This window comes from Ptiloglossa arizonensis, chromosome 11 (genome assembly GCF_051014685.1).
Source record: "Ptiloglossa arizonensis isolate GNS036 chromosome 11, iyPtiAriz1_principal, whole genome shotgun sequence".
NCBI lineage: Eukaryota > Metazoa > Arthropoda > Insecta > Hymenoptera > Colletidae > Ptiloglossa > Ptiloglossa arizonensis.
In genome coordinates this window covers 8,825,417-8,851,522 of record NC_135058.1, presented here as the reverse complement: position 1 = coordinate 8,851,522, position 26,106 = coordinate 8,825,417, and the positions used below count along the sequence as shown (strand labels likewise).

The window sequence follows — 26,106 nt, the reverse complement described above, 5'->3', positions numbered from 1 at the left end:
TAGCAACGATCTATCACTTCGTTAACTCCAAATTCGTGGCAGCGAACACGATAAGAACACCTACTTCGAACCGATAGTTTGAACATACGCGACTAGATCGCTCTCGATCAATTTTCGTTTCGTTTTAAAATTCAAAGTCTACGACCAAAGTTCCACCTTTTCATCGAATTCGTTAATTTAGTAGCTGCGAGATACTATAAAAAAAGAAAGTACGCACAGAGGCGTTTGAAAAATCCAAAATCACCTCGATATTTCGAAAAATACGAGACACGAAATCTTGGTAAAAAATACTTCGAATACGAAAGGTTTCGTTCGGAAGCTTCTCTCACGAAGTCACTAAACAACGCGAATTTATTCGAGCAATCATTTTCGCGATCGAGTCACCCGATACACTGTATTAATAAATTGTAAAATTCTTCGGTATTTCGGCACACGGCCAAGTATTTCACTTCAGAGGGCGTCTGCTCACTGTAATCCTCTCGGCATTAAAGTTTAACGGTTTCGAAAAGCTGATCAAAGTCGGTGCTCACCGATGGATGCCAAAGAAATCCCAAAGCGGAGGGTACCATCGGTCAAAGCGTTTCCAAAAGAACGGAAAAGGTGGTAATCGGAGCAAGGTCCGGCGTACAGGTTGCACACCGTAGAATCTTCTCCCATCGACGATCTCGAACAAACGTTTTTGTTACGTTTCCCGCACACGGGGCTGGGTTACCGCCGTGTAGGGATTATCCCTTTTTCGCTGAACGACTCGAGCACAGTCCGAAAAAATTGTACGAACACTTGGCGGTGGTCTCTTCTCACTGTCTCTACGCAGAGCCGTCGTTGGATACTTTCAGCATCGAGATTCAACGGTTTCGAAAAGCTGGTGAAAGCGCGTCCCGATGTATACCGAAGAAACGTTAAAGAGACGTGGATACACTCCGTACCGGGTCAAAGTGTTTTCCGAAACGTAATCACAATGGACGTACCCGTAGTGGAACATCAAACGCGGCCGTTGGAGAATCACTTCGAAACTCGAGAACAGTCGAAATCCCATCGCCGGTCGGTATTCCACGGCTAACGTATTCTAACATGCCGGCCCAATAATCGCAGGGGTTGGCTACAGAATACTACACCCTGACTCGAAATCGAGAGGATAGAGATCGGTCGTCTCTGGCTCGCTCCTGCCGATGGCGTGGAACAGAGAGGAGGTCAGCTTCGGCGGCCGGGCCGTTAATGTTTAGCGCAATCAGCGATAATGGCGGTCTATGGCGCGTTTAATCAAGGCAGTAGCCCGTTGCGGCTTGCGGTTCGAAAGCGGGCTGCCCCACGGTGCAAAGGAAAGGGTCAGTGTATATACGCGTGTATGTGTGAAACAGGGAGCAACAGAGGGAGCACGAGATACGCGGTGGGACAGGGACAGTTGGTGTTGGAGAGAGACGAACCGGGAGGGACGGAGAACAAGAGGGTTGAACATATCAGGTGGGCTTAGCGGTCTCTGCTGGCTCGGCATCGCCTCGACCAGAGAGTGACCACTGTACACGCGCACAAACGAAGCCCAGACACGCGCACCGACGAGCACACTCTCTCCAACTCGCGTCTGTGGCTAGCATCGCGAATTGACCAGACTCTCTACCTCCTCCCTTCTCTTTCGTGCCCTCTCGTTGTCCGTATTCTCATCCACCTTTCCCCCCTATGATATGCACGCTCTGTCTGCGCACACGTACGCGTGTTCGCGCCGGTTTGTATAGCAGGCGTTTCTCTTTCTCTCTCTCTGTTTCTCTCTGTTTCTCTCTGTTTCTCTCTGTTCGCCGTGTTTCTAGTTTTCCACCGTTCGGATGGACTCGGCCCTTTCCGCTTCACGGGAGTGGACCCGGCCACCGCGCTCGCTTGTGGTCAGAACGCGGCCAAGTGCCTGACGCTAGCGAAGGACCACCTCCCATAGAGTAATCCCCGTCCCCGTTCCCTCCTCGTACGTCCCTCGTATCGTCTCGTTTATCCTCGCTCCGTGGTACACCTTCGACGGAGTAACGATCGCGAGCGCCGCGATTCAAACGGGCCTTTACGCGACGTCCGACGAAGCGGTAATTGTAATTGGATGATCACCGGATCGGGATTCGTCGACGATGATCGATCAGTCGGGGACTCGGGCTGGAAAGACTGTTAGCCGTTTCGGATTAGATTCCACGCGACGATAAGTCCGTAGAACCTTTCACGGCTTCGATCGTCAGAGATCGTCGCTGTTCGTGATCCTTTCTGTCGTTCGGATCGATCGAATTTAACGAACGGTATCATCGTTTTCGGGTTTCGTACCGAAAGGGTTATCTGTCTATGGAAAGAAAAATGACAAGACTTGCAACTGCCAAAGTGATGGCTAAGAATACCATCCCGAATCACCGAGAGGGTGAATTTTCTGAATGTACCTTGCCGTGTTTGAGCATGTTTGACGTACGATTATTTCGTAGTAGAGGAAAGTTTTTCTATGTTTTTTGTTCAAATATTAAGCGTTTGATAGAACAATTACTAGGATTCTCAGCCATGTATTCGAGTCCTGTCCCTAATGGAATTGCGTCAAACTCGAGCAGTAAAACCGATCCAAGAGTAAACATTCTTGCGACTGCCGGCGACCATAGTCTCGAGGGTCCTTCGTATCTGTCCAGTTATTTCGAATCGAGGCCCCAGGTAACGGTGGATACTGGTGGGTGGGTACTTTCGTGGTTCGTGATCTTCGTTACGGGTGAAAGCCACTAAAGAGACGAGAGACGCGGATAGTTTTGCAAACGAAAGTGTCCAGTTGCTCGACGATGGAGTACCGTACCTAGGACACGTAGCATACATCAGCATTGCCACATATGTCAGGTATTGTGTCCACCAGTTTCCATCACTGCCAGAGGATAACTCCATCACTGACTCGGAATAATTCTCTTATACGAATCGTCCAGCACATCTGTCCGTTGGACTCTAGACTGGAGTCTCCGTCAATTGCAAGCATGTCGACTCTCGATTCATTTTTGCTGCTAGAGTTTCGCACCGAGTGTTAAGATTCTTGGCCAACGTGTTCACAGGGAAGAAAAGTTTTTCTACCACGAAGGACACCTAACCGTAGATACGGTTAATAACTCGTGGTAAAAGGCGAGATCGCACACACTGCCGGTGGATTACACACGGACGATTACAAAGGACTCCCACGAATTCCACGTCAAACAGTTTTACATTCATCTTCGTCGATGGTTATTATATCGTCGTTTACCGTTATTCAGCTCGTGCCGCGATCGTTACGTCCCATCGAAACCAGTCTCGATTCGTTCGGTTCGTATAATACCGCGTAGCGAGATTTACGATCTCGCCAAGTACGCGAAAGAATTACTGTTCCGTGTGGTACACCATCGTCGGGTGCATTAGGGGTTCGCCAGAAACGCGCGGTTAATCGATTATTTACGAGAAATACGCGGCCCGTAATTTATTAGGAGTATCCCCGATTACGATAACACGATTTTCTCGTCGGGAAGCCATTTGGAGGCGGCAATCTCCTGGCAACAGCCTCCGCAGTTTCCTCTAATACCTGCCGGGGTGCCATCCCTCTTAATAGGCCGGGCGAGCTTCGCCGTTGTTATTGACTACTGCCGGCACTTTCGCGGCCTCCGTGTAGAGCCAGGTTTCCTGGTCGTCTAATATCCTGAGCGCCGCTAATTTGCCCACCGTAACCCACTGACACGCTAATCGATCAACGTGCCACAACGCTCGGGGGCTCAGCCGGGGTCTGTTCACGACCGTCTCTTGGGAAGCGAGACTGCGAAAGACGGAGACGACCCGTAGCTCCACGCCGGAGAGAGATTGCGAATTGTGCGAGTTAGGGACATGGAGACGGGTAATTAGGTACTCGAGGGTAATCGGGGGTTCTCGCGTAACCGCCTACGCCGGTGATCTCGACGACGAGGCGCAGATTGCACAGTGTTAACTTCGTTCGCCGTGAATCACCGCGCCGGTATCGATTTACGAGGTGTACACGATCGGTTTTCGGATCGTCGCGAGGCCTCGTCAACGGTACCAAACCGTGGACGGGACTTCTTCCGCGTAGACTTTTTCACGTCGAACGATAAGCCCGTGTTTTCATCGAACGTGTCCCGGATCGATCCCTTTGTCCGCGACGCGGAGTTTTGAATACCCCCGCGCAGGGTACGTTCACCGTGGCGAAGACCGAAGACACGAGCGACCGGGACACGAGGAGGCATTCCTCCGACCCGGGATGATTGATGCATCCCCGGAGCACGTAGCTCCTTTTTATCGTGTAGCAATATCGATACATCCGGCCCGATCGTGATTACTCATGGCCGTGCAACGAAAGAATGACCTGTCGCTGTCAATTCATCGAGTGTTCGCTCTTCTTTATCTTTTGTTACGGTCGGACGAGGGGTTGAGTAATGCGCTCCAACGGTGTCCGATATCCAAAGGTACGGATACTTTTTTTTTTAGGCTCGCGTATATTTCCCCGTCCGCGTCGCCGGTTTCTTTTCCTTCCATCGCGCGAGAAATCCTTTTCGCGGGGCATTCGTCGCGAAGCTGATGCGCGCAACTGATTCGTTTGCTCCAGTCCAGAGGGGATCATTTGTCCTCGCGTCGGTGGGAACACGTCGATTAAGTTCATCGCCGTGAGCGTGTCGGGTGTCGCGGATCGTCGCGACATTCCCAGCGAAGTTTTGAAAACGATGGACACACCCGGTGTATCGAAGTACAACGACGGGGGTTGAACACTCGAAGACGAAGAGGAAAAGGGTGGAAAGCTGGAGTGCTGAGGCAGCACTTTGGCGTTCAAACATCCAAACATCCCGATCTTTCGCCGTCTGTCAGGCCCTCTCCTCCTGCCCCCTCCCCAACCCCTATTGGAGCTCGAGTGCCACTTATTCTCCTCCGTCGTCGCTTTCTCCATCTCCTTCCCCGATCTCGTACCGAGCCCACTTCACGTCTCCCTCCATCCCTCCGTGTCTCTTCATCTCTCCCCGTTCCACCGTGGGTAATAGCAGCGCGCCGATGTCGCTGACTGATGCCAATGCTGGCTGGTGCAGGTAACAATGAGTATTCTCTCCCCGTCTCTCCCTGGCTCTCCCCGGCTCTCCCCGGATCTCCCCGTCTCTCCCTGGCTCTCCTCGTCTCTCCTCGTCTCTCCCTGGCTCTCCCTCTCGTTCCATCGTCGGATCCCCCGGATTCAGATGTATATACAAAGACACACGAACGAGGGAGAGATAGAGAGGAACAGAGACCACGCACCACGAGCATTCTCTGCGCAGCGACCACTCGAAGTCATCCCTCCCCCTCGTCGAGCAGCACACGATGAACCACTGAATTGATTGCAGCCTGTTTACCCTCGAACATTCACACATAATGGCCGGTCCTCCTCTCGACGTTGTCGATTACCCTCTGTCTTCAAAGCTTAACCTCTCAGACTATTCTCGAACCGTACCGCGTGATCAGTCATCGATCTTCCGTTTTTCGACGGGGGATAACAACTCGTAATCATTTTTTTCTTTTTCTCTCTTTCCTATGGGTATTTTTTCCTTTTTCTTTTTTTTTTACACCGGCGGAGGCTGTCAATTTATGCAACGAGCGATCGGATGGGAGGAGAAGGGGGACTCTCTGTACCCCGATGCCTCGTCAATGGCCTCTCTTTTATTAATGGAAATACACGATCCCTCGAACGGTGGTGCGTTACCGTCGCGAAATTAAATCCGAGGAAAATGTGAAAGAAACTAGTTCGCTGCTTACGTTAGTAGAGAATCATCCGAAATTATTAACCATATGATCTTGTGATCGCGTAACCGATTGTTAAGATCTTTTCAAATGTTTCATTTCTTTTAAAGTTCACCGTCGAGGAAGTATCGGGCCATAAAAATTGCTCATACATTGCAACAAAATATTCATACAGTACATTCACTCTGTAATTTTAACGATCTTAAATTATTCTTCCATTCGTCCGTACTCGAGATACTCCAATTAAGAAAAGAAATGTTCAACTCTGTAACACCTACAACGAGAGTACTGCAAGAACATCGATCGCGGCCATTCCCGTTTTTTTTACAATATCGTTAATCACGAATAGACAATATCGACGCGAGTCGGGTCGAACGATCAGAATCCATCGAATTGCACAATATCGTGTGAACGACCGGCATCGAACCGACGAAACGCACCACGAGCTCGTAAAAAATCAACGGTTGGAAAGGTTGAGCAACCGTCTCGACGTTTATTCGACAATTTAAGACGCAATTTCAGCCACACTCCGCCGGTATACAGCATATTACAGCCAGTATTCCGGAATACCGATGCATTATTCGCGGGGAAGCAGCTTCGACGCTAATTCCACGCAGCAATTTCGCTAAACGCTGTAAAGGCTGCGTATACTACCACTACTACTTCGTTATTCCGATCTCAACAACCCCACAAAATTACCCCCGGCTTTCCGCGCTTCGAATTCAGCCGCAGACATTACCGTCGCAGAGGAGTTCGTTAACGATTCCGCGTATAACGAAGGCTGATTTATACCGCGCGAATCGGACCGTGTTTCGAGGAGGGGGGTCGAATCGGTCGAGGGGGCGGTGGTAGCGCGCGTGCACACGCGCGGGATACTTTGTTATCTCAATATTTTTAATTGAATTCCCACGCGCGGACACGCGGCTCGAAAATGACGCGTTTCCCAATCCGCGATCGTTTTATAAATTCCGAGAGTTATACCGAGGGGAAGTCCCCGCACCGGTGACGCGAAGAGTGGCGGTGGTGGGGGGCTAGCAGCGATGGTGGCGCGGAGCTCGCAATTATTTTTCCCGCGAAACTCGCGTCGCCAACTACCGCTGGATCCATTGTCGCGGTTCGGCTCGCGTTCGTAACAGTTGTAACTTTTGTCCCGATAACTCGTTTACCAGCAGAGAGGAGGGCCACCACGGTGGCATTATTCCGTCGAGAGCCGATGTTGCGCGAATCGTTGGTCGCGAGGCGTTATTTTTCCCCCTTTTTTTTCTCTCTAGCGCGCGAATTTTTTTTTCTTTTTTTTTTTTTTTTGAACGCATTCGCGTCGAAGGGGGGCAGGAGCGGCGTCGAGGTGACGGGTAAGGGTGAAACGAACCGCGCGAGGGGAGGGGGTGGATTACGATGATGGAGGTAGAGGCGTGTGCAACGAAAATGCAACTCGCGGTCACGTGTACCGCGGCCATCGAGAGAGCGCGCGAAACGCATAAAATTCCATCGAGCGAACAGGGGGAGTTACGGAGGGGGAGGCATCGGGCATATCTGTGTTTTTCCCTCCGTTGTATCGCCACCTCCCTCCCCTCGTGTCCGTCCCCCTTCTGACGCGGTACAACCAACACCGCGGAAAATTAACCGAATGACAATAGCGAGCTCTAATATTTATACGAGCAATTTTCGACGCGACTAGCCGCTACAGCCTGGCACACCATAGCCCCTCCCCTCTCACTTCACCTCCACAACTGCCGGCTCTCTCCATAAATCGTGCCCGCGTATATTCGTCACGCACGACAGCGTTGCCAAAACGGTATATTTTTGTCCCACTCTTTCTCTCGGAGTTGCGTTGTCCTTTTTCGAAGGGACGGGGGGCGAAGGGAGGATTTTCGTGTCGAAATTCGTAACGGTTCTCTTCCAGAAAACGATGATGCTCGTTTTTTTAGCGCGGTTCGAAAATTGTTTTCTCTCTGACAACCATTATCACCTTCGAGAGATCGGGTAGATGATTCTCGTTCGGTGGAAGGAGTAAGTGGATCGCGAGTATCGAAGTTTCTTTTTTTTTCTTTTCTTCTTCTTTTGTTTTTACACGATTAAAATGGTAATTGAAAAGCGAAAATTTCACGTGCAGATAGTTACGACGACGACGACGACGACGAGGATCGGTGGCTCGATCGTTTTTGCTCGAAAATTCCTCGGCTACATCAATCAGGCAACGACTTTCTATCGGTTTTCTTGTATTTACCACCTAACGAGCCAGATAACGGATAAACCATTAATCATTCGCCTCGCGGTGTAATTGGTTACTATTTCTCCGGCACGATGGAAACTAAAAATAAATTGATCAGCGACGGTTGATTAAATCCAGGGGCTTCCCGGTACGGGTGAGAACCAACCGTGTATGCATATAACGAGTATCGCGTGCGTGCGTGACCAACGCGTTGCAATAACGCGCAATTTCCCCTGGATCTTTCGCCGGTTGGTGTCGTCTCGTGCTAGACGAACGTGAACAAAGGTTTTCGAAAACTTAACGACGGTTTTATCGCGTTGTTTGTCTCACGGTTATCGTCTCCCCCTTTTCGCGAGCTAGACATACACTGGATAACGCGTGCTCTTATGGAAATATTCGAATTTAAATATATTTTCACTGCGCTTGGAAATGGCAGCGTGGAAAATAAGGGGATCGGTACTCGCCCTCTCGAAATTGTTTACGCGTTCTTTATTTACTATCTGTGGTGAAAGGGGGGAGTAAAAACGAGTCGAACGAGAGTTCTCCCGTATCGTACCGACGATTCATTTGTCCTCTACGATACGGGATCACGCTGTTGGCCGTAGGCGCAGAAGTTCGCAGCAGAACGAGCATTGGTTACAGAATTGATTAAACCTAACTTTCGGTGCGGCGGACGAGCACAATGGACGATGAGTTTTCAACGGATTCTGTATCCCCGTTTTATCGTAAACCCGTTTCACAACTGTGCATCCGCGCGTGCTCCCGCCGGTATTCACTTTATCATTTCCGTTCCAATTTAAAATTTTCCCCGCAAAAGTTCTCCGGTGTTTCCCCGATAAAAATGTTACGAAATCATTGTCCAACCGTTGCTGCGCGTCGAGTGTTGTCCACCGCGTTTGCGTTTACATCGAATGTAAATAGACGGTTGGCGAACGAGTTTTCTTCGGTACTTTGGCGCGAGATTCAACGCGATTACGAAATTATTGGATTTCGAGTACCTTATCTCTGGTACCGTAACTCGTGGTTTTCAGCCCTTGAAGATTTTAGAACGTTGTACTTGCAGTTCTGTACGATGCGAGTACCTTTAAATTCGAGTGGTGTCGCGTTTGAGTACTGTGAGTCGAATATGACTCGGTGAAAGTATTTCGAGACTCGAGTACTCTTCGTTCTGATCGTTCTTCAAGCATTAAATTTGGATACTTTCCGATTCGAGTACACGTCACTATGAATACTTCTTGTTTCGGGTATTCGTGAACTCGAGTACGGTGCGATACGAACATTATCGGTTTCGTTCGAGTACTCTCGGATTTGAGTACGTTTCGACGCAACGAATTTTTCTCGTTTAAGGTACTCAGGGATACGAATACCTTCTGATTTCGGTACTCTCCAATTCGAGTACCGTGTTCCAACGATCGTGTTCCAACGTGTTCAATTGCATTTGATTCACTTACTCCCAAAATACAAGTACTTCCTCCCAGAGGATTCTCCGATTTCGATATTCTCCCTTTCTCAAGTATTCCTCTTTTCTCGCTACATACCCCTTTACTCCAACTCAAACTTATCCAAACGATCGTGTTTTAAATGTTTTCAATCGTATTCGATTCACCCACTCCCAAAATACGAGTACCGCCTCCTAGAGTATTCACCGATCTCGATACTCTCCCTTTCTCAAGTATTCCTCTTTCCTCTACATATCCCCATTTCAACGTACACGGTTCCAACTTATCCAAACGATAGTGTTCCAACGCGTTCGATCAAGAACGAGTATCCCTCCACGGAATTTCCCGGACGTTTCGCTTTTAACACCCGTTAACTCGACCGAGGCTACGAACCGACCGCGTTCCGATACGAGAACCGCCTTCAATTTCGCCCCGGGTGTACTCGTCTAATCGTTTTCAATTAAAGCACGCGCGCGAACACGAGAGAGCAGCACCGGTGGCTCGTCGAACGGCTCTCTCGACTTAAGTAACATTTCCATTCGGTACGCGTTGTTCTTTCTTGGGAAACGTCTAAGCGGATAACATTCCTCTCGACGCGGTGTTGCACGCTCCGTTCCGCTCCACACTGCTCCACGCTGCTCCGCTCCGCTCCACACTGCTTCACGCTGTTCCGCTCCACTTCACACTGCTCCACGCTGCTCCACGGTGCTCCGCTCCGCTCCACACTGCTCCACACTGCTCCACACTGCTCCACGCCGCTCCACACCGCTCCACACCGCTCCACATTGCTCCACGCTGCTCCGCGGCGCGCGAGACTTGATTAAATTTAACTTTCGCCGCGGACGAATATAACGGACAATGAGTTTTCGGTGCATCGTGCGTTTACGGGCGATGGGTGGTCGGGGTGGTTGGGTGGGCCAGCGTTGCGGGTGTTGGGGGTTGGAAGGGTGCCTTAACGCGTAGATACGCGCCGGTGTGGGCGTACACATACGCGGTGAACACAAGCGCGCGAACGCTCGTACATCCGGCGCCACTCCACAACCCGCGGAATATTGCAATCACGCGGACGTTAGCCGGGCTTTACAGCGAGTGCAGCCAGTGTATAGGGGCTTACCAGAAACCAGGGAGTTACCCGAACACGCCGGTTTATTTGCTCGTGTAGCATAATACCGCCAAAGTCCGACGAGCAACTGCTGGTTTACTCGTTAGTGCGAGTAACGGGCCGTTTTACCGGCGCCGCTCTCTCCTATCCGCTTCTGCCAACTCCACGGGCATCGAGCTAAACGTGGCACCGTTCCTGCAAACTTTCCGCCCGCTTATAACCGCCCCGCTTCTACCCTCTCCTCCCCGTGTCCCCAGCTACCCCTCTGACTCTCTTCAATTAAACATTCGGAAACGCGTCACGTCGTATCGTCCGTTCTGTGTCGCACGATTATCCTACGGGACTTGGATCGCACGCGCGTGAACGTTCGCGCGTTTTCGGGAACCGCGCCGGGACCTTTCGAGCGTCGTCGAGCGTCGTAGAGCGTTTTCGGACGTGTTTGAGCATCGTGGAGCCTCGTTGACCGTTCGCGAGTGTTTTTCAATGTGTAGAACGCGTTCGTGTATCGGTGAGTGTTTCCGGGCATTTTGAAGCGTCTTTGGGCGTTTTTGAGCATCGTGGAGCGTTTTCGAGCGCCGTTGTACGCCTCTGGGCGTTGTTAAAGGTTTGTGAGCGTTTTTGGGCGTCGTGGAGCGTCTTCGAGGATTTTTTGATCTTGTGGAGCGTCTTTGAACGTTTCTGTACGTTTTAGAGCGTCTTTGAGCATCGTCGAACGATTTTGAGTGTTCTTGAGCACATTTGACTCTTGTATCGAGAAATAACAGTTTTTTCGCGCGCAAAAAGTAATCACAGAACCAGAAAGATACTTTCATCTTTCGCGACAATTTTATGTACTGTGCGCAGCTGAGAAGTTGACACCTAGAAAAAATCTCGAATCGTATTTTTGGTCCACCTTCGAAGATGTTCGATCGACCAAGCAAAGAAGAATTACTCGACGTCACAATCCCCTTGATCCAGGAGTCGTTTCTCCAGCTCCCGACTGTACAAGTATCACCCAATGCGCGAACCTCTTTCGGGGTTCGGATGATTGAATCGTTCCCTTTCGTAGAGGAGATTCCGAACGGACGAGTATTCGTCTCGATTCTTTTATTATTCGACTCCTCCGCCACGAAAGGGCGTGTGTCCACGCCCTCGATAGGTGGGCGATCGCTCGTGAACGGTGTATATTTACGCCCTCGATAAGTGAGCGATAATTTGCGAAAAGCTTTCATCGACGCCCATAAGCCGCATTGAATACGCCGCGTTTATTTTCTTATTCGGCCGATCGAACCAAATGATTACGGTCTCGTCTTCATCGACAGGCCGTGAACGTTTCTGTGCGCCTCGTTCGTTGTGAAGTCTTCGTTGAAAAACGCTCCGAGGATCGCAAGCGTGGTCCTCGATTACGCGAACGTCGCATCGGTACGGTTGCAAGTGTCATAGTTAAGATTGGAACGGAAAATATTGGCCTGTCAACGTCGGTTACCACGTCGTGAATCACGTCGGACGCAATTTTCGTTTTAACGCTTGGTCTTTCCGCTCGAGGCACAATCTTGTTCAAGGGACGAACAGCGTCGAGGGGAGGTGGTGACGAATGAAACGACAGAGTGGTATAACCGTACTGTGGGAATGGTCTTCGAGTGACCTTGAGTGGCCAATTGATTCTGGCTATTATACTAGCTATGTCCGAGAGCCCGGGAAGAAACAATCGCGTTTCACGTTGCAATTTCTTCGCGAAAGTCGCGCGTATTTTCGCAAGTAGAGGATTGAATTGTACTCTTTAATGCACGCTGACTATTTTTTAAGTAGAATTCGACGAATGCTACCCAAATGTTAATAATCGTTCTGGAAAATGTAACCAAAGTGACGGTACACGTTCACGTTCGACGAATGCTTCGCAATTTTTAATTATTTCGAGAAACAAATTCAATGTACTCGACATTCTCGTGTCGCTATAGATCGCGATCATTTATCGAAATTATCTTATTCGATGTTGAAATAGTCATCGAAGCGGCTCTATTTTGCGGAGATGTCGAACGAGATCGTGGTACACGCAATTTCGAGCGAAACGGTTATAAAAGTTTAATACGCCGAATTACTTACCGAAGACAATGGTGGAGTGGATCTCGACGATATAAGATCTTCGCGTGGGCGAGAAAGGAAAGTGATCCGAGCGGAACATAAAGCGCACCACGCAGTTTCATCGCAACACGTGATTACCTTTCGGCGCTTGGAAGCCTGCCATACGAGTCGAAAGAAGGCATCCGGATATTCTGTTTGCATTATCCACCTTTGAGACCCGAGTAATTCGAAATACAGTTTAATCGTTCCGCTCCCCTCCCTAACCCCGTAGGGGGAAATATTTCGTGTGGGATAAAGGTGTGTCTTTTCTTTATCGAGGGATCGTAGATTAGCATTCTTTGTAAGTTACGGGATAAAGGCTCCTATTTATAATTCATGTTATGGTTTCTCGTGGGCTGTAATGATGCGCAGTTTCGAAGCGTGGGAGATCGTAAAGAACAGACTAGTTACGAGTAAACTATTCACCGGGGGAAATAACAGAGTACACTGTAACGATAACAAGCTTATGCGAGCGCGAAGACGAAGAAGACTAGCGGGACGCAACAATAGGTAATTCAGAGGTTCAGGCTCTTACTTAATACCGATCGTCTCGTTGCTTTTTGAATTAAAACGGTTTTCCCGGCGATACGATTCTTAATGCTCCGCGCCAAATACGGTAATCTTCGGATAACGCGATCGGGTTCTCTCCCCGCGATCCGGTTATCCGGATCGGTGTACTTCACGGTTCGCGAATCGACCTTGTTTACCTCAGACCGTGTATTTACCGATTCTGACACGGAGAGCGAGACCGAACGACAACGAGCGAGTCTCGCGTTACCCGCGTCGCGACACGGAGTCGAGATTGATTTAAAAAAAAATGTATATTCTCCACAATATCGTCGCGAGAACATCGCCAATAGAAAGCTGAGATTCTCCAGAGAAAAACGAGTCCAAACACGACACCGATCGGACCACTTTCAATCGCACGTTGTTCCATGTGGCGCCAATTTGGAAAATTTTGAAATTAACGCGCAATTCGAAGTCGTCCGAAGTGGGCCGTGTTTGGACTCGTTTCACTCGGGAGAACCTCGCCGATTGGATGGTAACGTTCACCGATCAATATACCGAACATTTTTATTTTTCCCCGAGATAAAATTCGTTTTCATTTTCGATAGACGCGCGTGAAATTCGAAGGACAGTCAACGAACGTTTACGCGCGTCGAGTTATCGGATTCTTATTCTCGATCGTTCCTACGAATTGTCCGTGAAATTTTCCGTGGAATTCATCGCGCTGCCGGCACGTGGAAAATGCAGCGACAGGAATCAGCGTTTAGTCGGTACTCGGGATCGTCTTTCGTCGACGACGACGAGACCATCTGGATTCCTCGATGTTCCCCGTCGGAGCACGGTATTAGATTATTCCGGCTGTATATACGTCGACGGTGGCAGCGACGGTGGCGGTGGTGGTGGGGGTGAGTCGGAGCGGGGTGGGGAGGTTGGTAGGAAGCGGAATGGAAGTAGGTGGCGGGAGAGCATTCGGTTCACGTCACCGTTTCACAGGCAACAGAATTTTATCGGCGGCACTTTGTCGCTTTGCATTTTTATGCCGCGAATGTTGCTGCCAGCTTTTAGGAATACGCGGGCACAATGCGCAGCCACGTGTAGTGGGAAGTGCACCGAGAACGCCTATTTCGCGTGCTCGCGCAGATCTCGAGATCCTCGCGCGAGAGAGCGAGCGGAAGCGCGAGGGAGGGAGGGTGGGGGGGAGAGGGAGAGGAGTGGGGAGGCGTTGTATACCACACGTACGAGCGCGCACACCGCGCGACGCGGAAACGCGAATCGAGTACGTGTACCAGCCGTTTGAGGAGGCACTTCGCTAAAGCTTCTTGCGGCTTTCGCGATATTACGACCCACGGTATCCGCGTTTTCGTCTCGGCATGCCACGACCCCGATGCTATGCCACGGAACGTCGACGCGAGAGAAAAGAAAAGCAGCCGACAAGAGGAACCCATGGAACGACCGGGGCGGTGTTCCAGGATTCTTGCGCGTATTCGACGTAGATACAGGGTGGGATCCTCTGACACGGACCGACTCGATTTCTTGAATAAATTGAAATATTTCCTTTGTCGTAGATTTCCAAGAACTTTTCAAATATTTGATTTTTATCCGTGTATTTTTTTTTTTTTATGTGAGTTTACCTTCAGATTCTTTTACGGGTAATATAATTTTTTGCTGTTCATCTGCTTTGGTAAGTATCGAGACGAATTGGATAGAAATCAGCGTTTAAAAAGGACTTGTAGAGTAACGCGTGAAAAAAAGTTGAAAGTGATCTTGAAAACTTACGATGTAACCAATGTTATCACTTTGAAGCTTGTTCGAAACTGTATCGTCCGTGATAAAGAAGAATTTTTGATCCAGAAACATCTAGTTGGTCAAGTCGAGTGGTCCACCCTGTATGTTACCCCATAATCATTCGAGGGTTATCGCTAGTTTTTTCACCGGGTTGAAGTATTTCAATAGAGTTACGAAAGGTAGCTTCAACCGTGGAACAAAATTCGCCATTAACCTGGTTTCTTAATTATTTATTGCATATTGTGCTCTATTCGACGAATGAACCGTTGCTTAATTCCATCGTAGCTTCTTCCTTCGATGGGTATATCTCACGCTCGAAAACATAATCGTCGATGCTTTTGCCATGATTTTCTAATCATCATCGTATAGACACTGTCTAAACACCTCGTACACAGATAACAAAAATGGGGATACACACTGTACCGATAAAGAAGAAACGATCTTGACGAGCTTCTCTTCACAATCATCACACAAACTGTACACGATGTGTACGAATATCGGAATAAAAATTACTATCGATTAAAAATTACCCCTATGATTGTTCGATTCGTTCGAATCACGGGGAAAGTTACTCCAAAATCCATATTCTTTAGTTTAGCGTACGAAAAGGGGTTTGTAAACGTTTTCCTCGTTTCGAGAGAAGAGAATGTGTATCGTCGTTTCTCCATGCGACGTGCGTGCGTGTAATTTTTAACGGAAATATGTACGTAACACTTGTCGAGCTCGCGAGGAATAGATTTTCAATACCAAGAGAGACAGACAGACAGAGAGAGAGTGTGTGTATTTTAGGTTTGACGTTTGAACACGTTTCGCGCGACTGGCTTTTAAAAAAACCTTTTCATCGGCGCGAACACGCATCGCGAAGCAATTAAACGTTCCATTACGAGGTAAAACTGTCGCTTTCGGGACAGGGAGGGGTAAGGAGAGGGGTGAGGGGGGTGAACGCAATTAAAATACTTAACGCCGCAAATCGTCTCGATACGTTTCGTTCGAATTTGTTCGCATTACGCGACGATTATTTCCATCGGTGGAATAAATTTCGAGAGGGGGTGGTAGGGAATCCGTTCATAATTTCGCGCGAAGCGTCTTTCCCCGGAGTGGGGGGAGAAAAAAAAAAAAAAAAGAAACGGACACGTATAACCGGTCGGACTGGCAATCTTCGCGGTCCAATTTGGCTCGGTGGGGAAAAATTCATTCCGGAGGTTTTCATCTCTCCTCCCGTGTGAAATCCAGGACAATGAGAATTCACAGCGCCAAAACTCACCTTCCTCTCGTCGCTTTCGCTTCCCTATCTCTCCTTTTTGGCCCCTTCACCCTTTTCTTCCAGCCCGTGGTGGTAAAGCATCCGAGCCATTCATTATTTCCTTGGTTACCTCTCCAGCCGGAGAAAACTTCTTGGCAACGCAATTACGTTTGCACCCCGGCTCGGTCTGGCCCCGTCGTTCGTCCCTTCGTTCGTCCCTTCGTTCCCGATGTCGCCCTTTGCGCGCAATTTTTCCATCCTCTGTTCGCCGCCGCACCGTGAACCGTCCTCTCTTATCTCCGCGACACCGTACTGGAATAACCCCGTGCAACGGCTCCCGGCGTCGACGTCCTCGCTGTCGTCGTCGTCGTCGTCGTCGTCGCGACGAAATTGTGCAAGCGCGCTGGAAATTAACGGGAAAGTTCTTGTTTCCTTATCGTCCGTCCTGACGCGATTTAAAAGGCAAATTTAACCGCGCGACGAACTCGGAGGACGTAATTCGCTCGGTTGTACGGGGAACGATAACGACGGGGAACTTATGACAAACAATGCGGAACGATCTCCTCCATCGTTGTTCCAAACGGTATAGCGAAACGAAGATAAATAGAGTCCGTCGTCGAGGAAGAACTCCACGGTGATTGATCATCTGGATAACCGGGTAATCGATTTCTTCTGGGCTTTCGGGGCGGGGATTTTCAATGAATTTCGCGCCATTTGCAAGAACAAGGGTGAAGGATACGTTCTTGATGCTACGAATGGTGCTTTCGACGCGAGAGTGTTCGATGTTGTCGTCGGTTGCGTTTAAAGAGGTCTGGCTACTGAGAGCTCATCCTCGTTATAGGGTTCGAGCGTCTAGTCGCTCCATCTCGTGATTCGTCGCGCGAACTAGTAAGCGCGCCCTCTGTTCGTCGAATAGGGAGGCACGAAGCGATATCGTAAAACGGAAGTTCACGTTGCTGGTCGCGATCTAAAGAGATCTTCTGGTTTAGTAATATAAATGTGATCGACAATTTGCGATACACAATTATTTTATCTCATCTTAGTTGGACCGTTGTATTTAGCAAGAGCACTGCCAAAAATGATTTACTACTGTTGGTTACGAAGACGGAAATCGAAAGTATTACTTTTACTACTTTTCCTCCCGTTCGGAAAAATATATCCACGTACATTCTTCGCATTTATATTCGCCGTGTACGACCCATCGCGCATCAATTGTTCAAAATTTCTCAATTCTGCATTCGGCGGCGCATCATCCGGTAGAGAACGACGCGTTCCATATACCTACGAAACACCGTGGTCGCCGCGCGCAACGTGTCACAACCATCGAGAACATTAAGCGCGATAAAAAGAAAGAAAAAAAAAATGTGAAAGGTGCACGGAGAGCACGTCGTCGACTCGTTCGGAAGCGCGCGAGCGATCGCCATCGGCGCAATCCGTACATCTGTTCGTTCGAACAAACAACCGCGACTTGCGCCACATCTCTCTCTCTCTCTCTCTCTCTCTCTCTCTCTCTCTCTCTCTCTCTCTCTCTCTCTTTATCTTCTATCTATCCATCTCTCGGTACAGCTCATTCGCGGATGGCACGACTCATTTTCCCGTACGTTATAATTAGTGGTCTAATGACTACCACTCGGAAGGGCGACGGGTAATTAAAACAACTCTCCCCGCGCTCAGCCGAGTCTTTCCTCTTTCTCGCGCTCTCCTTCCCCCACTCCTCGTCCTACGCATCGCGCTCCTCGGTCTCGTTCCCCCCACTCCACGTCCCACGAACGCGCTCCTCGCTCTCGTTCCCCCCACTCCTCGTCCCACGGTCGCGCTCCTCGTTCTTCTCCCCTCCACTTTCCAGGGCCCCTTCTCTCTCCGCTCGTTCGTCAGCGAACACCGTAGAGAAGGAAACTTGCCAAGAATTTTAGTGGCCGCGATATTTCAATTAGCATCCGAGGCTCGTTTAAGCGGCAGTGAAAACGGCTGGTGCCGCCCGAGAGAGCGAGTGAGCGAGAGAGCGATGCTTCTGTTGGCGTTACTGCGAGAAACCCGAGAAGACGAGGGGACGGTGGAGGGCCAGGGGTTACGTTTACACCGTCTGCAGCCCGCGTTTATGAGTCGCGCGGAACGCGCCCGGGATGTGTACACCGTCGGGGGCCGTTTTCAACGTCGGACACCCTCGCTCGGTGCTTTGCTTCCTATTGCACGACGAATCGGCTTCTTCCGTTTCCGTGACTGCCTCTCGTTTCTCGGTCCCGCGTACACCCCCGCCCCAACGATCTCGTGTCTTACAAACGTGAGAAAACTCTTGCAGACGGTGGCGCCCGTTTAATGGGACCGAGGGGCTTCTCCGTGGATAATTCGTGTAATAAGGTGCAGCCGACACGAGACCGTAAAAGTACATCGGGGAAAATTTCCCCTCTTCGTGGAACGGAGTCACCTCTGGTAACGAGCGAAACTCGCCGAATCGAAAGTTTGATTTTTGGTGCGCGCTGCCAATGGGGAACTTGCTTTTCTTTTCAGAGAATTTCTTCTCGTGGTTTTCGGTATTGAGATTTTGTTCACCCATGGGCGTGGAAAGAGAAATAGAAAAGGGGTGCACGGGGTAGTCAGAAGAATTTATTTATGTTTTGAAGTTTTATACGTCGAAGTTTGCTCGAAGAATTTATAATTATAATTACTTTTATTACAGTAACTACTATAATTACAGTAACTTTCTCTCGAGTCGTATATTACATTTTTCACCGAAATTATTCTAACACTCGAAGCGTGTACGTAAAATTCCTAACGGGCGATTCGTAATTTCTAAAATGTCGAGAAAACCAGTACGAAGTTTGAAAAAGAATATATAATTGCAACTATTCTCGCTACAAGTTCAACCGTAACTTTCTCGTTGCGTATTAGATTCTGTACCGATAAGATCGTCGCAGGCTCGACCTCGATATAAACGACGTTAACTCTATAATTTCAGACTGCCGTAATCCGGCTGTTTAAACTGTTCGATAAGTGAATCGATCGCGGGTTCTATAGCCCCTGTAACTTCCGTTTAAGGATTTCAGACAGTTCAAAGCTTCCACGTCAATCACGAACAGACTCACGCCACTCTACGATCGGACACCTCAATTAACGGAACTTCTCGTAACGACGACGAAATCGTCGAATCACGGATATCGCCGGTTCTCCTAAACGGATTTATCGCATCGTTAACACAAATTAACTCGGCGAACCGTCTAGAAACGGTGGACGTGGGTGGGGTGGAATGGGACATTTCGATTATACATTAATGGAATTATTATTCCCGATTATACGGGAGCCTCGTTACAATCGAGCCGATCAAAATTCGAGTTCCCGGTGAAACGGGAACTCCGCTCGTGGAGAATTTAATACGTGTACGGTAAATCCTCGTCGCGTAATCGCCACTCGGGACCGCGCGGAGCCTTACAACGTGTACTGTGGGAACGATTCGGTCGTCTTTGTACAGGGTGGACCGTTTAAACCGGAACGAATAACGCATAACGTATAACGAATAAAATATAATGTGTAATAACGTATAACGAATAACTAATAATGTATATAACGAATACCCAATAACGTATAACGTATAACGAATACCCAATAACGTATAACGTATAACGAATACCCAATAACGTATAACGTATAACGAATACCCAATAATGTATAACGTATAACGAATACCCAGTAACGTATAACGTATAACGAATACCCAATAACGTATAACGAATAAAATATAATGTATAACGAATAACATCCAGCGGCTTCTTACGAAGTAGTCGGCTCGTTTCGTATTTCACGGTTCGTCGACGCCGACCGGGATTCCCCCTTATGTTGGGGGTTAGCGAGGATCGCGCGACGAATCGAATTCGACGATCGTGTGCGAGAATTTAGTATGCGCGCTCGACGATAGGTGGCGACAGGTTACGATCGAGAGTCGTCGTTCGTCACTTGTCCGGAACAGTTGGCGGTTTTCGTGGATGACTCGACTTCTTGCACGTAGAGGGAGCTTAATTTCCGGCCGAGGTGGCGGCAGATACAGGTAATGCCCGTTGGCGCAGGTCGGGACGAAAATTGAGTCGAGCCCGAGGAGAAAAGAGAGGGCCACGCTACCGCCAATTCAGCGCGGATTTAATTTAATCCCCGTCAGTCTGTTCTGGCCGGAGGGCGTCGTAAACACCCTCGACCGGTTATGCCCGCACCTGCATCTGCACTCGTTTTACCCTGCTAAGGGTGCGTTCGTGCCAACCCTTGCATTATTTAACGATCTGGGTTCGAACCGCCCGGGGCTGTAGTCCCACGCGGTCAAAGAACGAAATCATGGTTCCCTGTTCGGCGCGGATCGACTGCGTCGATTCGAACGACCGGTCTCCAATTTTGTGATAATAGGTCACGGAGCTGGGCTCAATTTTTCACGTGACAACGCGAAAGCTCTCGTCTCGGGGCTACCGGTTTCGGGAACAGTGGATATTTCGAAGCGAACGGAGCCGACGAGCGACATTCGGGTAATGTGGGTCGACCGATTCGAATGTTCCGCTTACGATATATCCAATGACGATAATACACAGCAAACGCATAGATCGCGTCGTTCGTTGTGTTTCGAGAATAGTTTGTACCAAGTCTTTGTACTCTTCGAAGGAAACGATTACGAAGTTCCCGGATCGTTAGCGTTAAAGATCGCGATACGTTTGAATAATTTGCACGTGTTCTTTCACCGTGCACCTTTCCACGATTAATTTCCCGTCCGTCTAGATAACGCGTGTCAAGTTTCGCGTTAATCGGTTCGACGTTTTAAAAATAGCGCGAAAAGCAAATCGACCGGTGACGATTGGGACGCTCTGTACACCCGAGCGGGAAGAAGCGAAGAGTACAGATACGAAGATAAATACACGATAGTGTGCGGATACACGCTGTTATTACCGCTAACGTCCTTATTACGCGTATTAGGAGAAAGTATACGCGTCATAACGGATAGTAATTGGCCGATCGCGTAACGACGAAGGGTACGACGACGGGGCCGGTTTCTCGGAGCTAACCTCAAAAATGTAATACATCGACGCGGCGCGGTGTGGCGCGGTGGTTCCAGAGGCGCTGTATAAACGTTAATTGCGGAACCGTTCCGCGAAACGTTGCCTACCGACGGCACGGTTGTTACAAAAGGTTTGTGTAATCGAGAGAAAAAGGAACGAGAACATTTATCGCGCGGCGTTCGGGCCGAAAGCGCAATTTGCATGAAACCAGTTTTGCGGCCAAGTAGCCGAGACTCTCTCGTGTACTACCGACGTGTACAAAAAAAAAAAAAAAAAAAGAAGAAGAAGAAAAAAAAAGAAAGAAAAGAAAAAAAGAAATACGTCGAGGCGTGGTAGAGAATTTCTCGCTCGCGTCGAATCCGGCTAAATATCCTGTTATACACGAGCGACGAGATTATTAAAGCTCATTATCGGTATTAATCACTTCGTCGCGCGATTGAAATGGAAATTGGAATTTGAATCGGCGATCGACGGACCGAGTCACGCGGAGCTGGACCAGCGGTACTGATCGCGCGGGGAAAAGAGAGAAAAGAAGGGAACGGGGACTCGATAAAACTCGAATCGAGTGACGCGTATTCGACTCGCGTGTCCTGTTCGATGAACGATATTCGTCGAATCGTTCGAAGAGACTCGCGTAGGGTCGATGGTGGGGACAATCGTTATACCCCGTTCAATTAACGCCAGATTTACCAACCGGTCGAAATGATCGCTTTCGACAACTTCGACGAACGAATTTACTCAAAATTCCATCACTGATTATCGAAAAACTTTGTGACATTTTTTTATTCTACAGATACAGTCTCTTTTCCACCCCTCAATCGTTAATCTTCCTTTCTCAAGACACGTCTAAGGAACACCTTGATACACCGGAATCTATCGTTGGTTCTGGGCGCGACGCGTTCGTCGATCCGATCGATCGGCCCAATCGATTTACCGGTTTAATAAGTATCTCGTTTCACCTTTTTGCTTTCAGACGGAGATAGCGAAGAGGTTAAACGCCATAATTGCTCAGATCCTGCCGTTTCTCTCCCAGGAACATCAACAACAAGTCGCCACTGCTGTTGACAGAGCCAAACAAGTGACCATGACCGAACTCAACGCCATTATCGGGGTGAGTGCACGCCAATGGAAGATAAATTACTCCCTGGAACGTGTACGCGTTGTATCGGTGGGGGTACGCGCGCACGCGTACCGGTTCTCGGGACCGTTTATTGGAGTAACATTAAACGGTAGATTAAATATTAAACGCAGTCGTCGGGCCACGAAAAACAAATACACGACCCACCGGTACAACGAGACCTCTCTCTCTCTCTCTCTCACTCTCTCTCACTCTCTTTCTCTCTCTCTCTGCTCGCGTGAACCGAAATTGAACTATCCCGCTTTCTAATGCGAAATCAATTTCCGCTATCGGGCGAACGGAACGCTGCGAATCGATACGGCGCGGAAGTGATTTGTGAATAGCATCGTTTGGGCCGTGTGCGTGTCCACGTTCACGTGCTTGGCTTGTTTTTCTTTATTTTCGGATCTGGAATACCCATACCCCCCGCAGACGCGTTACATTTATCGCGCACGGGGTCACCGAAACGATTTGCCGGGGAAATTTCTAAATTCGAAAGCGACTCGGTACGGGGAACGTTTACGTAAGAAAAACACTCTCAGTTGGGAAATTTACAAGCGATTCGCGTCTCGATACGCGAGGGGGTATTTTTATCGACGCGCAAGGCCCGACCGGGAACGTTTCCTTTTCGATCTCCGCGAATGCAAGATGATCATCGAGCGAAGATGAGAAACAGGGTCAGGGAGAGTCTCTGACTCGAAATAAGACGAAGAGAGTAACGAGTTACCTTACGAAACGTGTAACATCGCTGTGGGCAGGTTCTGCACCGATTTTAAAGTGCATTTTTTCGTTGAATCGAAAACTGCATCCGCGATGCACTTTTTTTCTTCTCTTGTTTCGTCTTGTTTGGAGTTATAGAATTTTTCTAATTGCAGTTTTATCGTGATTTGTGGACCACTGTGTAATTTCGGTTCGATTGTTCAGTAAATGTAAATGCTATTTTACGATTTGAAAATTTAAATTACAAATGGTGAACATTGTAGCTCGAAAGTTTGGGGCACCTTTCGATTTTTCAAAATTCGATAGTCTACTGTATTCGAACGCTGTAACATAGATTATTTAGTACAGTTGTCGGGAACATATAGGATTTTTAAATATTTGAACAAATTGTCTGTTTTTTTTTTGTTTCTTTTGAGTAAAAGAGAAAGAGCGATTGTTCCATCGTAGGTACATCTTGTATGTTGGAAATATGGTGGAACAAACTGTTGATTCTCTTATTTTCTATTCGAATAAATTAAGTTCAATATCGAAAGAGCGATTGTTTTATTATACATTATCTTTTGAATCTTTCTATTAGTTCGGTTACGAGAGACTCTATTGCAAACGTACCTTCAAGAAAAATACCTTTGCGTATTAATCGAGCATCATTTATCATGTATACTTTGAAACAAGTATTGTAACTCTACACTCGACTCCCCTATAACACGGTTTATTCGTTCCGTCGAAATCGTGTTAAGCGAAACCTAGATAGTGCGGTGAAAACATTCGTGCTATAAGAAGGTTGTCCATGTTTATTAAGCGCGTTATAAGAATATCGTGTTACAAAGGCACTCGTGCAATCTTTGCACCGTGTTGCGAGAGGTTTGAGCGTGTTTGAATTCGGGTATCGTCGCTGCGAATTCGTAACGATCTGTCTCTGTGGACTTGTTCGAAGAAGCGAAAAGTCGTAAAGATAAATTGTTGCTCGATAACGGACGATTGTTGTCGCTTGTCTACGAAACATGGTCGAAACAATTATCCTTGATCGATCACCGGAACAGACGCGACGAAATGATCGAACGCGATGCTCCGTTTTTCCTCGAGAGGTTTGAAAACTTCTCGTGTTTTCGCGAAGGATCTCCACGATGTGCAATGTTTATCTTATATCGTACCCGAGTAACGTTTCGTCGATAAAAAAAAATGAGAAAAAAAGAAATTTTCAAGGAAACTGATAGATACTTATAAAAACTGTACGATTATAAAAATCGAAGGATGCTCCAAAACTTCGAGGCGATATTACCGGTTTAGAATTTTAATCGTGAGATTTATTAGCTTTGATGAACAATTTCCGTAGCAATTCGATGGAAATTTGCGCCTGAAACTATCTACAGCGTATAACTAAAAGAAGCAGTTTCCACTCGTAACATTTCTCACCCCTAATATTTTTCCATCCTTGTGCCAAGTTTCATCCAAATGGAAGATTCTCAATCTGATAACGTTTCTCGTCTGCTATCTCCTATACTCAATCTCCTTAACAATTCCTATTCTACACCCTTTGCCCTTGTTACCTTCTAGCACGTAAACCATCAGCCCCATAAACGATACCATTAATCAGACCCAACACCCTTCAACATTTCCTCCGTATTAAAATTCCACACGTCTTCCGAGCTTCCACGGAATTTTTCCTCAATTCTGTCATAGGCAAAGTGTGGAACGATTGAAACTGAAGACGAAACACTCAGTGGATTTAATTTCCAGTTATTACAGATACTAAACTGTTTACTCTTAGATAGGTTACAATGGAAAAGATCTTTGGAAAAATACCATGGTGGAAGAATTCAACTGTTTAATTAACAATAAGGATCGTGAACTTACCACATCGCCACTGGGTAAGAAATGCGTTAAATCGATGTGAGTTTCTAAAGAAGAAAAGGTACGAAAGTGGTAAGACTGTACGTCATGAAGCTCGATGAGTTACCAAAAGTTTTAAGTTTACAGAGTTACTCATCACGAGACATTTTCACCTGTTATCAGATACTCCGCCATTAGATTTCTCTTAGCTTTGTAACCTTTCCAAGAGTAAACTTTGCATCGGTAACACCAAAATAAATCCACCTAGTGTCTCGTCTTCATTTTCACTCACTCCACGCTCAATCTGCAACAGCTCAACCACGGTCGTTTCTCGAGCGCAAAGGTTTGTAACCGTTCTCCGAAGTTTGTCGTCGTGTTTCGTAAAACGTGCAACACTCTCCGCGGAACAAAGTATTAAATCGTCGGTATCTTCAGCGCGGATGCGAATCGCGGTGCACATATCCGGTCCGTGGTCTTCTAGCTCCTCTTCTTCCCCTTCTTCTTCTTCTTTACTCTTGAGAAGGGAGGGAGCGAGGTTCGAGAAAAAAAAAATTCAATTCTTCTCGCGGGGCCCCTCCCCGTCTCTCAAACGGCCGCAAATCCTTTTCGTCGAAAATTTACGGCGTAACTCCGGCCGGCTACGTCGGAGAATGGCCGGCAGGGATACGTCTCGGGGGTGGTCGGGGGTGTACGGGGGCTGATTCGCTCGCGTTCAACCCGGCGTGAAACGCATTCGCGGGCGAATGAGAATCCCTGCGCGGTGGTAGGAGGGAAGCCGATGCACGCCCGAGGAATCCGAAAGCGGACGGATGGATACGATCCTGGCGAATCCCGAATCCTCCTCAATATTGCTCGAGCACTCAATTTCCTCCCTATTAAGCCGCCGGCTTCTCTCCCGGTTCTCTCTTCCTCTTCCATCGCGTTCATCCACCACCACCACCACCACCATCACCACCACCACCACCAGTACCAGCAGTACCAGCACCACCACCCGCCTCCCTGATCTGCAACCCCTACCATCGACCATACTCCTCTCCCCATCACCCATCCTCTGGCTCCCTTCCCTCGTTGAATCTTATCCCGAGTCTTCCTGCCCGGTTTCCAAGCCGGATAGGTTATAGTGTTACGGCGCACGAGCACCGACTAATCAGCATTCCTGCTACCCAACTGCCTTCGACCTCCTTCACCCGTCCCACCGACCGCCACCCACCACGATTCACCCTTCGAAGCCACCCCGCAACCCTCCTTTCGCTTCCTAGGCGCTGCGCTCCGCCTCAAACCCCGACCATAGAAACTTCCA

The 26,106-nt window shown here is 48.4% G+C and overlaps 1 protein-coding gene across 3 annotated transcripts in view; it reads left to right on the top strand.

Annotated features, from left to right (window-relative positions):
- LOC143152914 (protein groucho) overlaps positions 1 to 26,106 on the top strand; it is a 208,805-nt gene that overhangs the window by 109,029 nt on the left and 73,670 nt on the right. For all 3 annotated transcript variants that reach the window (XM_076323526.1, XM_076323528.1, XM_076323525.1), the window contains exon 5: positions 22,113 to 22,250. In XM_076323526.1, the coding sequence (XP_076179641.1) occupies positions 22,113 to 22,250 (138 nt within the window). The remainder of the gene's footprint in view (positions 1 to 22,112; positions 22,251 to 26,106) is intronic.